Consider the following 13,125-nt stretch of genomic DNA (forward strand, 5'->3'; position numbering starts at 1 on the left):
ATACCTTCTCTGTGGGTAATCTTCGTGTTCCCCACTCTCACAGCCTCACAATCTCATACAAGCAACAAATAAAGTTCTCATTGAGTAATTCTTTTATCCAGATATTTCATCCTTTACATGAAGTTTAGAAAAATTCTTAAGAATAGACCTGATGATAATCAGCACGGTGAGCAAAATCCACAGACTTCGATGTAGACAGTCTATGTGCTCAGAGACGCTGAGGCTGTGTGCACACGCTGCGGATTGTGGTGCGGATTCATCCGCGCGGATTTTGTAAAATCCGCAGGTGAAACCGCAGGTCAAAAGACCTGCGGTTTTACCTGCGGATTGCTCTGCGGTTTTTCATCTCCTCAGTGGAGGAGATGGCAAACCGCAGCAGAATCCGCAGAAAGAATTGACATGTCAATTCTTTCTGCGGATTGAAAACCGCAGAAAATTCTGCACCGTCTGCACTGCGGTTTTTGATTCCCATAGGGAATCATGGTACTGTACACTGCAGCAAAAACTGCTGCGGGTCCGCAGCGGCCAAATCCGCTGCGGAACCGCAGCAAAATCCGCAGCATGTGCACACAGCCTGAAGGTGCGGAGACAGAGAAGCTGCCTGACGGTTCGAAGGTCTGCAGCTGTGGCGACGTTTCAGGGGTGCTTGAAAGAGAGGGAGGACCCCCCGAAATGTCAGGCAGAGTCTCTGCTTCGCTGTCTTCGCACCTTCTGCATCTGAGCACATGGACTGTCTACGTCGATGTCTGGATTTTGTTCACCGTACTGATTATTCTTAAGAATTTTTGTAAACCTCTTAATATAAGGATGAAATTTCATATTCAGTAAGAACTTGCAGTAATTTGCTGTTTGCCTTTTTTCAATTGGTCTATATAGCAGTGGGAAAGAACGACTGCATTACGGCATATATCAGACAAGATGGAAGGCAATGAATCTGGATTTGGTCAGGTTACTGAACTGTATGCACCTTCTCCATCACTGAGTCTCCACGGCTACTCCCGATATCTGTTACTGTGTGCAGCGCTAATGTTAACTTCACAGTGCTGCAGCCCATCAGTGAGCCCAGCAGGTCTGAGCGGGTTGTAACATTATTACAGACATTATATCCAAAAAAAATTTAACCTGCAGTAGGTGGTTCGGTATAAGAAGCACAGGCAGACGTCAGGCCATTCAAGGCTCCCCTGCTATGCCTTCTATTGCTCTCTTTTCCATTATTTAAGACTTAAAAATCCCCTCTTGGTGCTGGACTAGTCTTGTCTCCGGCTGTGGACCCCGGCTGCATCTTTAAACTATATTTTAACACCTTAATGACCGCCGATGCACACTAAAACTGTGGCCTTTACAGGACATTATTCTCTTTGCAGTTTTAAAACGACAATTGGGAATAAGGTTATAGCGCCCAACCGGCGTCGGAAAATCTCCGGTGTTTCAGCTATCGGTGGTAGCTGAGACCTTGGAAAACATGACCAGGGGCTTTTTTCAATGAATGGCAGCGATCACTTAAAAAAAAAAAAAAAAGTGTGGCAGCTAGCTATTAAAAATATTTTGCTTCTGACATGATATACATGCCAGAGAGGAGCGAAATTATATCCCCAAGTCACCCACAATATCGCTTGAGCACAATACTCAGTGCATACCTGAGCACCCCAATGCAAACTTGAGTGTAGCCCTTGAGCTCAGCGATAATGACGACATATTCAATATGACAACCTAATGTTATCAAATTCTGTGTAGTACCTTTGGGTTAAAAATCCTGACTATACCCCTGGATAAACTCCTTGAGGGGTATAGTGGTCACTTGTTTTTTTTTTTTTTCCACAATTTAGGCACGTCAGGGGCTCTCCAAACGCGACATGGCGTCCGCTATTGATTCCAGCTATTTTTGCATTCAAAAAGTCCAACGGTGCTGCTTCCCTTTCCGAGCTCTGCCATGCAGCCAAACACTGGTTTTTCCCACACAGGTGTACTCAGGAGCAATTGCACAACAAATTTTGGAGTCCATTTTCTCCTTTTATCCTTGTGAAAATAAAAAATTTGGGGCTAAAACAACATTTTTGAGAAAAAAAGTAAAATATTAATTTATTTTTCCTTCCACATTCCAGTAATTTCTGTGAAGCACCTGAAGGGTTGAAAACCTTTTGAATATAGTTTTGAGGGGTGCAGTTTTTACAATTGTCCCTTTTGGGTATTTTCTGTCATATAACACCTCAATGTCACTTCAAATGTAATGTTGTCCCTAAAAAAATAAATAAATAAAAGTTTTGTAAATTTTGATGGAGAATTGAGAAATTACTGGTCGACTTTGAACCCTTCTAACTTCCTAACAATAAAATTGTTTCAAAAATTATGCTGGTGTAAAGCAGACATGTGGGAAATGTTATTTATTATTTTATGTGGTATAACTGTCTGATTTAAGGGCATAAAAATTTAAAGTTTGAAAATTGTAGAATTTGCTTTTTTTTGTTGTCATTTTCGATATTTTCATAAATATACGCAAATTGTATCCACTGTAGGTGTGTGGGGCAGGGACAATGGTTCTGCATTGTAGGTTGGCATCGTAGGTGTGAGAGGTGGGGGTAATGTCCGGAACTCTGGGCAGGGGAAGGGGGATAATTCTGGCATCCTATTTGTGGGTGGCGGGGGTAATGTGCGGCATCAGGCTATGTGCACACGTAGTTTTAGGTCTGCGGATTTGGGAAAATCCGCAGGTCAAAAGACCTGCGGTTTGGATTAGCTTGCGGTTTAGCTCTGCGGTTTTACACCTCACAATGGAGAATGTGTGAAACCGCTGCGGATTCCGCACAAAGAATTGACATGCTGCGGATTTGAACCTGCGCGGAAAAATCCGCAGCATGTGCACAGCGTCTTTCATTTTACCATTGAAAACAATGGTACTGTACAACGCAGCTAAATCTGCTGCGGTTCTACAGAGCCAAAAACACTGCGGATCTGCAACAGAATCCGCAACGTGTGCACATGGCCTTATACAGGTTGGGAGAGTAATATCCGGTATTATACAGGGGGGGTGTAATGTCTGGCATTATACATGTTGGGGGGGTTATGTCCGGCATTATACAGGTTGGGGGGGGGGTAATGTCTGGCATTATACAGGTTGGGGGGGGTAATGTCTGGCATTATACAGGTTGGGGGGGTGTAGTGTCCGGCATTATACAGGTTGGGGGGGTGTAATGTCCGGCATTATACAGGTTGGGGGGGTGTAATGTCCGGCATTATACAGGTTGGGGGGGGGTAATGTCCGGCATTATACAGGTTGGGGGGGTGTAATGTCCGGCATTATACATGTTGGGGGGGTTATGTCCGGCATTATACAGGTTGGGGGGGTAATGTCTGGCATTATACAGGTTGGGGGGGTGTAGTGTCCGGCATTATACAGGTTGGGGGGGGGGTAATGTCCGGCATTATACAGGTTGGGGGGGGGTAATGTCCGGCATTATACAGGTTGGGGGGGGGTAATGTCCGGCATTATACAGGTTGGGGGGGGGTAATGTCCGGCATTATACAGGTTGGGGGGGGTAATGTCCGGCATTATACAGGTTGGGGGGGGGTAATGTCCGGCATTATACAGGTTGGGGGGGGGTAATGTCCGGCATTATACAGGTTGGGGGGGGTAATGTCCGGCATTATACAGGTTGGGGGGGGTAATGTCCGGCATTATACAGGTTGGGGGGGGGTAATGTCCGGCATTATACAGGTTGGGGGGGGTAATGTCCGGCATTATACAGGTTGGGGGGGGTAATGTCCGGCATTATACAGGTTGGGGGGGGTAATTTCCGGCTTCTGCAGGTCTTCCTGGCTACTAGTGGCTCTGTATGCGGTGATGGACGCAGCACGTGCTGCTGATGAGCTGGTTACAGACCCCCCCTCTCCACATTGCTTAGGGGGTCGGTCGTCCTGACTGCTGCACCTGTTGCTTGCAGTTGTCGGGCAGGTCGGCGCACACCATATAGCGCGGTGTTTGCACTGGACTTTGTCCTCTCCGGAGTTTTGCCGCCAGTGTGAGGCGGGCTCTGTGTGAGTAGCGCGGCCTCTGGGTGTGCGGCGCGGCAGTTTCTCCCCCTCCTCGTGTGTTTGGTTCCGCCCACAGTGCTCCGTGCATTCCCGTGCAGCGCGTCCATGTCTGCGGCAGGAGCGGCGTCCGCGTAGCTGGTGAGTGCTGCCGGGGCTCCGGTACGTGTTGTGCGGGCCGGGGGGCGCAGCTTGTCTGCTGTCTGCGCTCCTCTCTTGAGGGATAGTTGCTGTGGAGACTGTAAACACTCCGTACCGGAGGGCGGGGAGTAATGCCCGCCCGCAGAGATCAGAGTAGTGTGCCTTCTCCTGGGGGATGGACTCCGGGAGGTCACAGGCTCCTAGATCTGGGGCTCCTCTGTAAGTGTATTTCTATAGCTATAGCCGGCTATACTCAAGCACGCTCACCACAGTTTAGTGTATATGTGCTGTTAGTAGAAAGAGGGCAGTATGCAAGTGCCAGACATTTCTGTCTGATGGCGACATCTCTCAGAAAAAAAGAATTGATTGTCTAGCAACATCAGTGGTCCAGGAAGAATTAGGACTCCCTGGGATGCCGAGAAGAACCCCCTGCTTACAGTGATGCATGGTGTTGGCTCGGAGACGCCTATAGTAACACCTGGCAGCACAGGGAAGCCTGTCGGGGGCTCGGCGACGCCTCCGGGGAAGCCTGTCGGGTGCTCGGCGAAGCCTACTACAGTGAAGCCTGTCGGGGGGCTCGGCGACGCCTACTACAGTGAAGCCTGTCGGGGGCTCGGCGACGCCTACTACAGTGAAGCCTGTCGGGGGCTCGGCAATGCCACTATTGCTGTGTGTATGTATGTGTGTGTGTGTGTGTATATACATACATATACACAGGGGTTGGACAAAATAAGGCCTGTTTCACACTTCAGTTTTTTTGTGTCAGTTAAAATCCGCCAAAATGGCGGAAAGCGGATCCGTTGGTAACTGATGTGAACGGATGTCACCGGACCGTTTTTTTGACGGATCAGATAAATGAAGAATTTTAAAGGAACCGCTGCCCGGGAAAGGGAGAGAGAGAGAATGAGAATTTTTTCTGTCCGCCAGAAATGATTTCAGGGTTAAATTTCCGACTGACTTCATTCCTCCGGGCATGCGCACTATAAAAATGCGGATCCTGCAGCAAAAAAAAGTAGCATGGTCCGTCCAGGCATCTTGGCGGACGGAAAAAAATTGACGGATCCTCAAAAAAACGTATCCAACGGATGGCCATCCGTCAAGATCCGCTGGTAATGCAAATCAATGGGGAAAAAACGGGTCTGCAAAAAAAAAAATGGCGGATCCGTTTTTTTGGAAAAACGGCGGATTTTGACTGATGGTCAAAAACGGAAGTGTGAAACAGGCCTAATGGAAACACCTAACGTTTTGGCATCATAATCTTCGAACATGTTACAAACATGCAAACCGTGACAAATGGTAATGTTTTGTAGTTGATTATTTGTGATATGTGTATGTAAATTAACTGTTTGTTTTTCAGAATTGTAAGAACATTGATGAGAACCTGATACCAATGGCAGACCTCTCGGATTTTCAAAGAGGCCAAATTGTTGGTGCTCGTATGGCAGGTGCTAGTGTAACAGAAAGTGACTGAATGCGTGGCGTGTCAAGAGGTACTGTCTCCAAAGTAATGACTGCGTTTGAAAGAGAAGGAAAAACGTCCGCAGCAAAGCACAGGTCCGGCTGAAAGTCGAAGTTGACTGAGAGAGACCGTCGGGCTCTAAAGCGAATTGTGAGAGAGGATCGCAAGGCCACGGCTCAGAAAATCACTGCTGAGCTCAATGAACACCTACAGAACCCAGTTTCCACCAAAACTGTTCATTGGGAGCTGCACAAATCTGGATTCCACGGAAAAGCTGCAATTTGAAAAACCGCTGCTCTCAATGACAAATGTTTCCAAGCGTTTAGAGTGGTGTAGAAACCTCCAGAATTGGTCCCTCGAGCAGTGGAAACGTGATATTCTCAGACGAATCATCGTTTACCCTATTTCCGACCTCCGGCCGAGTGTACGTTTGGAGACAGCCGAAAGAAGCAGTCCATCCAGACTGCCTTCTCCCAACCGTAAAACATGGCGGAGGTTCTGTGATAATCTGGGGTGCTATTTTGTGGAGGTCCGCCGGGCCAATGATATCCCTTCATGGAAGAATTAACAGCCGCGATTATTTAGGCATTTTGGGCGACCAAGTGCATCCTATGGTTCAAGCACTGTTCCCGGACGGGAACACCATCTTTCAGGATGATAATGCACCAATTCATACAGCTAGAATCGTTAAAGCATGGCACGAGGAACATTGTAATGAAGTTGAGCATCTAATCTGGCCCCCACAATCCCCAGACCTCAACATTTTAGAGATTCAAGTTAGACATCGATTTCCGCCGCCATCGTCGCTCAAAGAACTGGAGGGTGTTTTAACTGAAGAGAGGGCTACAATTCCTTTGGAAACAATTCACACCTTGTATGAATCCATACCTCGGAGAATTGAGGCTGTAATCGCCACAAAAGGTGGACCTACACCATATTAAACTAACTTTTGTTGCTGTTTACACGTGTTTCCATTATTTTGTCCAACCTCTGTATGTGTGTGTGTATGTGTGTGTATGTATATATATATATATATATATATATCTATGAAGCTTATTAACAGGCAGTGCTTCACAGGAGGACCAAGATGGCATCAGTTGCCATGGCAATCCATCAGCAGCCCGTGATCGTGTTGCGAGGGGCTATTGGAGGCCAGTGCACAGACAGCCAGTCCCTCTAAACCCTAAGGTCTCAGATGTCCCTGATATTTTTCGTGCATAAAAACACTGTCCCAATTCATAAAGACAGGCTTGTTCACAGAGATCTTAATGAAGGGGTGCGCTGGAATCGTACGTTTCTGATTCATGAAGATCCATTTATCTGGAGTGCTGAATGAGCGGTGTAAACCTCATTGTGCATCTTGCCACAAATCCTACTCCAGCTAATGTGGTGGAGCGAACGCCACTGCTCATCATGAATTTGCTGAGCTGCGGTCACCACTTCCCCCATCCTAGCGTCGCCCATTTCCCTGATTCTGGAAGAAACTAGTGTGAAAACGCAAGAAGATGCAATAGTTTGGCGCAGCCCCTAAATTTTGTGATTATTCAAAGCTTTTACTCCAGAATTCTGAAGCGAGAGCTGTGATGAATCGGGCCCACAGACTGCTGTTCATCAGTGTTCTGGATCAGATGGCAGTGTTTGGTCAATGTGTCCGGTTTTCCATCAGTATTTCATCAGTGATTTTTCAATAATGATGAAAAAAAAATCATTTGCATAGCTTCTCCTAAACATTAATGTACATTGTAAGTCATGGACAGCATACACATTGCTTATAGATGTCATCTATGTGCCGTCTGTGAATTTTACGGACCCATAGACTGCTATGGGTATTTTTGATATTTCCATGATTTGCCCGGTTGTCTGACATGTCTGAATGATAGTGTCATTGGTAGGGCTCCTACAATAGATAGCTGTGGCTTTGGCTCTTTACTGCCTAGTTAGTTTTCATAATATTCAGTTGTTGGCTCAGTATAGCTGCTTTGTAAAAAGTGTCTGGTGGCGTGAGACTGCTCCCTGGGTATTGATGATATAATGGGAGTTTCTAGGTGTGTCGGGATGCACTTTGTTTTGTTTATTTTTTTTTGGAATTGCTAATGTTGTGTTTTTGTTTTTTTTCTTAACCAGCAGAGGTTTGTTTGTGTCTCATCGTCTGAACACTTACTGGCACTATGGCTACTGGAGGAGGTCCACCTGATGAAACCATTACTGATCCGGATCTACCTAACTGGAGTCATGAGTCACTTGAAGATAGACTGAACAACATGGTAACTTTTTTTTCTATCTTATATATATGAACTGTTTGAATTTTAAAGCTCTGTGGAATATGTTGGTGCTTTATAAAGATTATTTATAGCAGACTCATACAGTGTGTGTAATTACTTTAAAAAAAAAAAAAAAAAACCTTATGTGGGAGCCTTCTGCACTGGATCATCTTACAACCAGTGTTTTATCACCAGGAGATTATCACTGGAGGACTAGGTAGTGTGTGCACACCAGACCAGTTTTTCTGTAGCCCGTCTCTACCACTGAATGGCAGCTCTCTGACAATGCACAGTTTTCACAGGAAGCTACTATTTGGGTGTTGTCGAGGTTATACACCGCTCAGCAGCAGGGAAAACGGATTCTATCAAAACCGCACCAAGCAGTCCAGTAAATGACACATCGCTGAAATCGGGGTTCCTGCCCCTACATCAGGCTGCTCTCAGATTCCAAAGCAAAAACCTGCTGACAGATTACCTTTTACATGGAGACTGTCTGCAGTTGTGAGCTCTTTAATGCTGCTCACAGTGCAAAATAGGTGAGGTGAAAACCAGTTCACACTATATATTGATACTCTAAGGCAGTGGTCCCCAACCTTTTTTGCACCAGGGACCGGTTTCAAGCAAGACCATTCTTCCATGGCCCGGCAGGGCGGGGATGGAGGTGTGGCAGGGGCGGGGCTTTGGTCATAAGGGGGCGGGGCTATGGACGCGGTTGTAGTGTAGCAGTGCATACTTATAATTAAATAACATTTATAATGTGACTCAACTCACCATAGGTTTTGAATGAGTGCTCCATCACCCCATTCTTGCCTGCTCCATCACCCCATCACTCCCTTCTCCCCATCACTGCCATCTCTCCATCATTGCCTTCACTCCATCACTTCCATCTCTCCATCATTGCCTTCACCCCATCACTTCCATCTCTCCATCATTGCCTTCACCCCATCACTCCCTTCTCCCCATCACTCCCTTCTCCCCATCATTGCCTTCTCCCCATCACTGCCATCTCTCCATCATTGCCTTCACCCCATCACTGCCATCTCTCCATCATTGCCTTCACCCCATCACTGCCATCTCTCCATCACTCCCTTCTCCCCATCACTCCCTTCTCCCCATCACTCCCTTCTCCCCATCACTCCCTTCTCCCCATCACTCCCTTCTCCCCATCACTCCCTTCTCCCCATCACTCCCGTCTCCCCATCACTCCCGTCTCCCCATCACTCCCGTCTCCCCATCACTCCCGTCTCCCCATCACTCCCTTCTCCCCATCACTCCCTTCTCCCCATCACTCCCTTCTCCCCATCACTCCCTTCTCCCCATCACTCCCTTCTCCCCATCACTCCCTTCTCCCCATCACTCCCTTCTCCCCATCACTGACGTCTCTCCATCATTGCCTTCACCCCATCATGGCCTTCTCCCATTACCCCCTCATGGCCTTCTCCCATTACCCCCTCATGGCCTTCTCCCATTACCCCCTCATGGCCTTCTCCCATTACCCCCTCATGGCCTTCTCCCATTACCCCCTCATGGCCTTCTCCCATTACCCCCTCATGGCCTTCTCCCATTACCCCCTCATGGCCTTCTCCCATTACCCCCTCATGGCCTTCTCCCATTACCCCCTCATGGCCATCTCCCATCACACCAGGCATCATGGCCGTCTCCCATTACCCCCTCATGGCCGTCTCCCATTACCCCCTCATGGCCGTCTCCCATTACCCCCTCATGGCCGTCTCCCATTACCCCCTCATGGCCTTCTCCCATCAACCCAGGCATCATGGCCTTCTCCCATCAACCCAGGCATCATGGCCGTCTCCCATTACCCCCCGTTGTCTTCTCCCATTACCCCCTCATGGCCTTCTCCCATTACCCCCTCATGGCCTTCTCCCATTACCCCCTCATGGCCTTCTCCCATTACCCCCTCATGGCCATCTCCCATCACACCAGGCATCATGGCCGTCTCCCATTACCCCCTCATGGCCGTCTCCCATTACCCCCTCATGGCCTTCTCCCATCAACCCAGGCATCATGGCCTTCTCCCATCAACCCAGGCATCATGGCCGTCTCCCATTACCCCCTCGTTGTCTTCTCCCATTACCCCCTCGTTGTCTTCTCCCATTACCCCCTCGTGGCCTTCTCCCATTACCCCCTCGTGGCCTTCTCCCATTACCCCCTCGTGGCCTTCTCCCATTACCCCCTCGTGGCCTCCCATCACCCCAGGCATCATGGCCTTCTCCCATTACCCCCTCGTGGCCTTCTCCCATTACCCCCTCGTGGCCGTCTCCCATTACCCCCTCGTGGCCGTCTCCCATTACCCCCTCGTGGCCGTCTCCCATTACCCCCTCGTGGCCGTCTCCCATTACCCCCTCGTGGCCGTCTCCCATTACCCCCTCGTGGCCGTCTCCCATTACCCCCTCGTGGCCGTCTCCCATTACCCCCTCGTGGCCGTCTCCCATCACCCCAGACATCATGGCCGTCTCCCATTACCCCCATCATGGCCGTCTCCCATTACCCCCCTCATGGCCTTCTCCCATTACCCCCCTCATGGCCTTCTCCCATTACCCCCCTCATGGCCTTCTCCCATCACCCCAGGCATCATGGCCTTTTCCCATTACCCCCTCATGGCCTTCTCCCATTACCCCCCTCATGGCCTTCTCCCATTACCCCCCTCATGGCCTTCTCCCATTACCCCCCTCATGGCCTTCTCCCATTACCCCCCTCATGGCCTTCTCCCATCACCCCAGGCATCATGGCCTTCTCCCATTACCCCCCTCATGGCCTTCTCCCATTACCCTCCTCATGGCCTTCTCCCATCACCCCAGGCATCATGGCCTTCTCCCATTACCCCCTCATGGCCTTCTCTCCCCATGTCCCCATCTCCTCCAGGGCCAGGCTCCACCTACACAAACACACACACACACACAAACACACACACACGTACACAGACAGACATACATACACACACCACCTCTCTCCTCTCACCTGTCGCAGCATCGCCTGCGCTTCCTCGCTCTGACACAGCAGCGGCCGCGCTCCTCTCTGTGTCAGTCAGAGACAGGAAGCGCGGGCGGCGGGCAGGAAGCTGGACGGGTCCTTGCAGCTCCACTCCTGCTATTCCCTCTTGCAGGCAGCGGAGCTGCTTGATCGATCCCTGCCCGCCGCTACACGCAGTTTAAGAACTGCTGCGCGCCGCCCCAGCCCCCGCTACGCCACTGACCGCCCCTGGCTCCCCTTGTGTCCGCAGACTGGCAAGGGCACTGCAGCGGCCCGGTGCTGGGCCGCGGACCGGCGGTTGGGGACCCCTGCTCTAAAGCTATGTGCCCACAGTAGCGTTTTTAAATGCTCAGGAAGCGGGTCTCCTTCCCAGAAAACGCACGATTTTTGCGCAAAAAACACGCGTTTTTGATGCTTTTTTTTTCTGTGTGTCTTTTGGACTATTGGAAATAGCCAAAAACGCGGACCTAAGCGGAAATTAATGAACATGCTGCGTTTTTTACCGCAAAGCGTTTCCTTAGCGGTATAAAACGCATCCATTGGCACAAAAGGCCAAAATGCATTAAAATAAGCGTTTTTGATGCGGTTTGACCCCGAAAAATGCATCAAAAACGCTTAAAAAAAAAATATAAAAAAAAAAAAAAGGCAACGTGGGCACATAGCCTTAATCAGAGCTGTTGAGTCAGTAAGCCAAACCACCGACTCTGACTCCTCAATTTCCCTTACTTCTGACTCCGCACCCCTGCCTCACTACTGAGCATGGTATTAAAGTGCAGCACAGATTCATCTCAACCAAAAGCCGAGATCCTTAGATCAGAAATAGAACAGACATAAGACATTTTATAACTTTCTCAAAATATTATTAAAACATTTACAGCACATCCTGCACTGAACTGCCTGAACCCAATGTATTATATATTTTACGAGTCGAGAGACCATCTTACACCAATTCTGATTCCACCAAAATGGCACCAGCTCCATAACGCCGACTACACAGCCCATCTCTTAATTGTAGGGATATCTGAGAATAGGAAGTTTTAATCTGTCATTCTCCATGATGCCAATTGTCTGCTGGGTGGTCTTTAAGTGTCCTGGACTCTTGAAGTGAACCCTTCCCTCACTATTAAATAATGTCTTTTGAGTACAAGGACAGAGTTTCAGTTTAGTTTAATGCTCTTTATCTCTGAACTCTGTTTAACTTCCGTTGAATTTCATTGATTTTCCCATTCACTTTGTTTCAGGAGTGGACTGGACACAAGAAAGCAAACAGATCATCAGAAAAAAATAAGAAAAAAATTGGCATGGATTGTGAATCCCGGCTTACAAATGATATCTCCCCCGGGTCCTCTCCTGGAGTCGGTCGTAGGAGGACCAGAACGCCGCATACTTACCCACACACCAGATACATGTCTCAAATGTCTGTCCCTGAACAGGCAGAACTGGAGAGGCTGAAGCAGAAAATAAATTTTGGAGATTTGGATCAGGTCACTATTTATTTGGAAAGAGAGAGATAGATATATAATATATCTCTATCTATCTGTGTATGTATGTGTGTATATATATATATATATATATATATATATATATATATACACTCACTGGCCACTTTATTAGGTACACCTGTCCAACTGTGTGTTAAGACTTAATTTCTAATCAGCCAATCACATGGCGGCAACTCAGTGCATTTAGGCATGTAGACATGGTCAAGACAATCTCCTGCAGTTCAAACCGAGCATCAGTATGGGGAAGAAAGGTGATTTGAGTGCCTTTGAACGTGGCATGATTGTTGGTGCCAGAAGGGCTGGTCTGAGTATTTCAGAAACTGCTGATCTACTGGGATTTTCACGCACAACCATCTCTAGGGTTTACAGAGAATGGTCCGAAAAAGAAAAAAAATCCAGTGAGCGGCAGTTCTGTGGCCGGAAATGCCTTGTTGATGCCAGAGGTCAGAGGAGAATGGGCAGACTGGTTCGAGCTGATAGAAAGGCAACAGTGACTCAAATTGCCACCCGTTACAACCAAGGTAGGCAGAAGAGCATCTCTGAACGCACAGTGCGTCGAACTTTGAGGCAGATGGGCTACAGCAGCAGAAGACCACACCGGGTACCACTCCTCTCAGCTAAGAACAGGAAACTGAGGCTACAATTTGCACAAGCTCATCGAAATTGGACAGTAGAAGATTGGAAAAACGTTGCCTGGTCTGATGAGTCTCGATTTCTGCTGCGACATTCGGATGGTAGGGTCAGA

General features: G+C 48.4%; 1 protein-coding gene across 7 annotated transcripts in view; it reads left to right on the forward strand.

Annotated features, from left to right (window-relative positions):
* PCM1 (pericentriolar material 1) overlaps positions 1-13,125 on the forward strand; it is a 224,952-nt gene that overhangs the window by 8,331 nt on the left and 203,496 nt on the right. For 4 of the 7 annotated variants that reach the window (XM_073583641.1, XM_073583639.1, XM_073583635.1 and 1 more), the window contains exons 2-3: positions 7,754-7,890; positions 12,120-12,362. In XM_073583641.1, the coding sequence (XP_073439742.1) occupies positions 7,795-7,890; positions 12,120-12,362 (339 nt within the window). In that variant the 5' untranslated portion in view covers positions 7,754-7,794. Of the gene's footprint in view, positions 1-3,960; positions 4,168-7,750; positions 7,891-12,119; positions 12,363-13,125 lie in introns of those variants that run through there. The other 3 variants (XM_073583638.1, XM_073583637.1, XM_073583636.1) reach the window with 3 other exon arrangements.

The sequence above is a fragment of the Dendrobates tinctorius genome, unplaced genomic scaffold (assembly GCF_039654945.1).
Source record: "Dendrobates tinctorius isolate UK_male_01 unplaced genomic scaffold, ASM3965494v1 ptg000079l, whole genome shotgun sequence".
Classification (NCBI taxonomy): Eukaryota; Metazoa; Chordata; class Amphibia; order Anura; family Dendrobatidae; genus Dendrobates; species Dendrobates tinctorius.